Below are 2,500 nucleotides of genomic sequence, written 5' to 3'. Positions count from 1 at the left end.
GTGTGTGTGTGTGTGTGTGTGTGTGACAGTGTGTGGAGTCACTGTCAACTTTCAAATCGATCTTGAATATAATTTAACTAGTGAATTGGTGATGAATTGGGCGCATAGTTTCAATCTTTGGCATGATGCAGAGTCCCAAACAAATATTTCCGTGAATTTAATAACTGTGCAATGATTTGGTAAAAGTGCATTATTTTATGCAGGTTACTGGAATAGTTCGTTATAAAAAAAAAAGTTAAGTCTTGACTATATCGCGTTAACCTATTAAGTTGTTGCACGTGCATTTACCTTCCATCGTGACTCTCAACTGCTCATTTATTGTAATACTTGCAGGGTTTAGCCTGGAAGAAAACGACAATGGGACATTTGTCCCCCTCAACCAAATTTTGATGGGACATTACATAGTCCAAGGCAAAACGCACAAAGCCCTTTGACGCACTGAAGGGAATTCCAATGGGACATTTTGAGATGTTATGCACCAATGGCGCAAGGCGCACTAGTAAATGAAACCCTGTTAACTTGTATGAACACATGTTTTTTCAATTTTGTTTTGTTTTACTCTCTAGAATTTCCCAGTGGGTTTACAATCCGAAGAGATTCTTGAGATAACCCGCCAGCTTGCTAACTTGGTTGTCCGTGTGAGGGTGGTTGACACCAGTCCAGCTTGCACTGATGATGACGGAAGGCCTTCTGCGTCTGCGCGGACATGCACTGGTGTCGTCACTTCCGTCGGAAATGATTACGTCGCTGTGCGGTTGCCTTCTCACGCAGTACGGAATGATTCCGAGGTATTGATTAGATAGATAGTTAGGTAGTCCAAAGATTATCAACAGCAAATAATTATGACTCCTTTAGATACAAAATGTTTGCCCGGAAGGTCTTTCTTGGGCAGCTGTTGTGTTTTGGCACATTTATTTGTAAATATTTGTGCTAACTTGGGCATAGATGAATTAAAGCGTTTGTTTTTGTTGAAGACTTTTGTTACTTCTGCTTTATGATTCTGAACATATTCAAAACTGGGTCATTTTCTCTCAAATCAAACTCTCTTTGCAGGCTAGCAAAGCCACAGCTGAATTCTTTTATGACGATGACGAAAGCAGTGACGTCATCACCGCCCGAGGTCTGTCCTTGACACGAGATGACCTTAGCCACACGTCACAACTGACTTGCCGCGCATGTCCGGAACTGGAGAAACGCCTTGGCTTGAACTCATTGTTGCAGCGGAAGCTTTTTACGGAAAAGAGCGTGGGAATTGAAAGTGTGGACAATGTGGAAGAATACGTGGCTGTGTTAATCTCTCATCCTCACGGATTCTCCAAGAGGGTTTCTGTGGGGAGTTTCTGTGGTGTAGATGTTCGAAGAAGACTAGAAAGAGATTTGAACACGATGACGAATTCTTGGTCAACCACTTCTGGATTAACGTCGATGTTGGTAACATCTGGTGAAATTGTGTCATCTTCATCGTCATTGTCGGCGTCATCATCCCCCTTCTCGGCGTCATCATCCTCCTTCTCTTCCTCAAAGGACAGAACAAGGACCCCGTTCTCTAGGTTGACTGACCGTAACAGCAAAGTTCAGGTCACTGAAATAGACAAGACATCTGTCGCTAAGTCGATCTTAACAGAACACGAAGAACCTGCGTCTGCGTTGAGTAAACAACTCAGCAAAATAACTTCGTGGTCTGTTGTTACTCCAGTCCACGATCTTTGCGAGAAAGTTATTTGTTGGGGTGGAACTTTGATCAAGAGTCTCTTTAGTGCTGTACAGAGACTTGTCGGTCTGACACACTCTGTCTCCCATGATTCAATGCGAGTCTACCATGACGCAACGTCATGTCAAGGTTCAAGCGGTGGAGCGGTGCTTCTGATTGGTCGACGGACATGGGGGGAAGTCGGCACGAGCGTGACGTCACTTCCTGTGTTTTTGCACGTGGGAAAAGTGTCAGACACAGGCCTTGGTGTTGCTGTTGCCCTTGAAGCCTGGGACAAGGATTGTCGTTCTTGTTGAACAGCGGAGGTTGTGTGTGTGTGAGATTGTGTGTGTGTGTGTGTGTGTGTGTGTGTGTGTGTGTGTGTGTGTGTGTGAGTGTGTGTGACAGAGTGAGAATGAGATAGAGAGGGTGTGTGTGTGTCAGTGTGTTTGTGTGTGTGTGTGTGTGTGTGTGTGAGAGAGAGAGAGAGAGAGAGAGAGAGAGAGAGAGAGAGAGAGAGAGAGAGAGAGAGAGAGAGAGAGAGAGAGAGAGAGAGAGAGAGAGACGGGTGTGTGTCAGCCGAGTGTGTGTGTGTATGTGTGTGTGTATGATGTGTGTGTGTGTGTGTGTGTGTGTGTGTTTGTGTTTGTGTGTGTTTGTGTTTGTGTGCGTGTTTGTGTGTTGTGTGTGTTAGTGTGTGTGTGTGTGTGAGTGTGTGTGTGTGTGTGTGAGTGTGTGTGTGTGTGTGTGTGTGTGAGTGAGTGAGTGTGTGTGTGTGTGAGTGAGTGAGTGAGTGAGTGAATGAGTGAA

General features: G+C 44.9%; 1 protein-coding gene across 1 annotated transcript in view; it reads left to right on the top strand.

The window, feature by feature from the left end:
• LOC138947095 (uncharacterized) overlaps positions 1-2,219 on the top strand; it is a 4,551-nt gene extending 2,332 nt beyond the window's left edge. The window contains exons 3-4 of the mRNA XM_070318535.1: positions 567-788; positions 1,054-2,219. Coding sequence (XP_070174636.1) covers positions 567-788; positions 1,054-2,007 — 1,176 coding nt within the window. The 3' untranslated portion in view covers positions 2,008-2,219. The remainder of the gene's footprint in view (positions 1-566; positions 789-1,053) is intronic.
• Positions 2,220-2,500: the final 281 nt, after the last annotated feature.

The sequence above is a fragment of the Littorina saxatilis genome, linkage group LG14, assembly GCF_037325665.1.
Source record: "Littorina saxatilis isolate snail1 linkage group LG14, US_GU_Lsax_2.0, whole genome shotgun sequence".
Classification (NCBI taxonomy): Eukaryota; Metazoa; Mollusca; class Gastropoda; order Littorinimorpha; family Littorinidae; genus Littorina; species Littorina saxatilis.
Note: the sequence above shows the minus strand (reverse complement) of the source record. Positions and strands in the feature narration are given on the sequence as shown.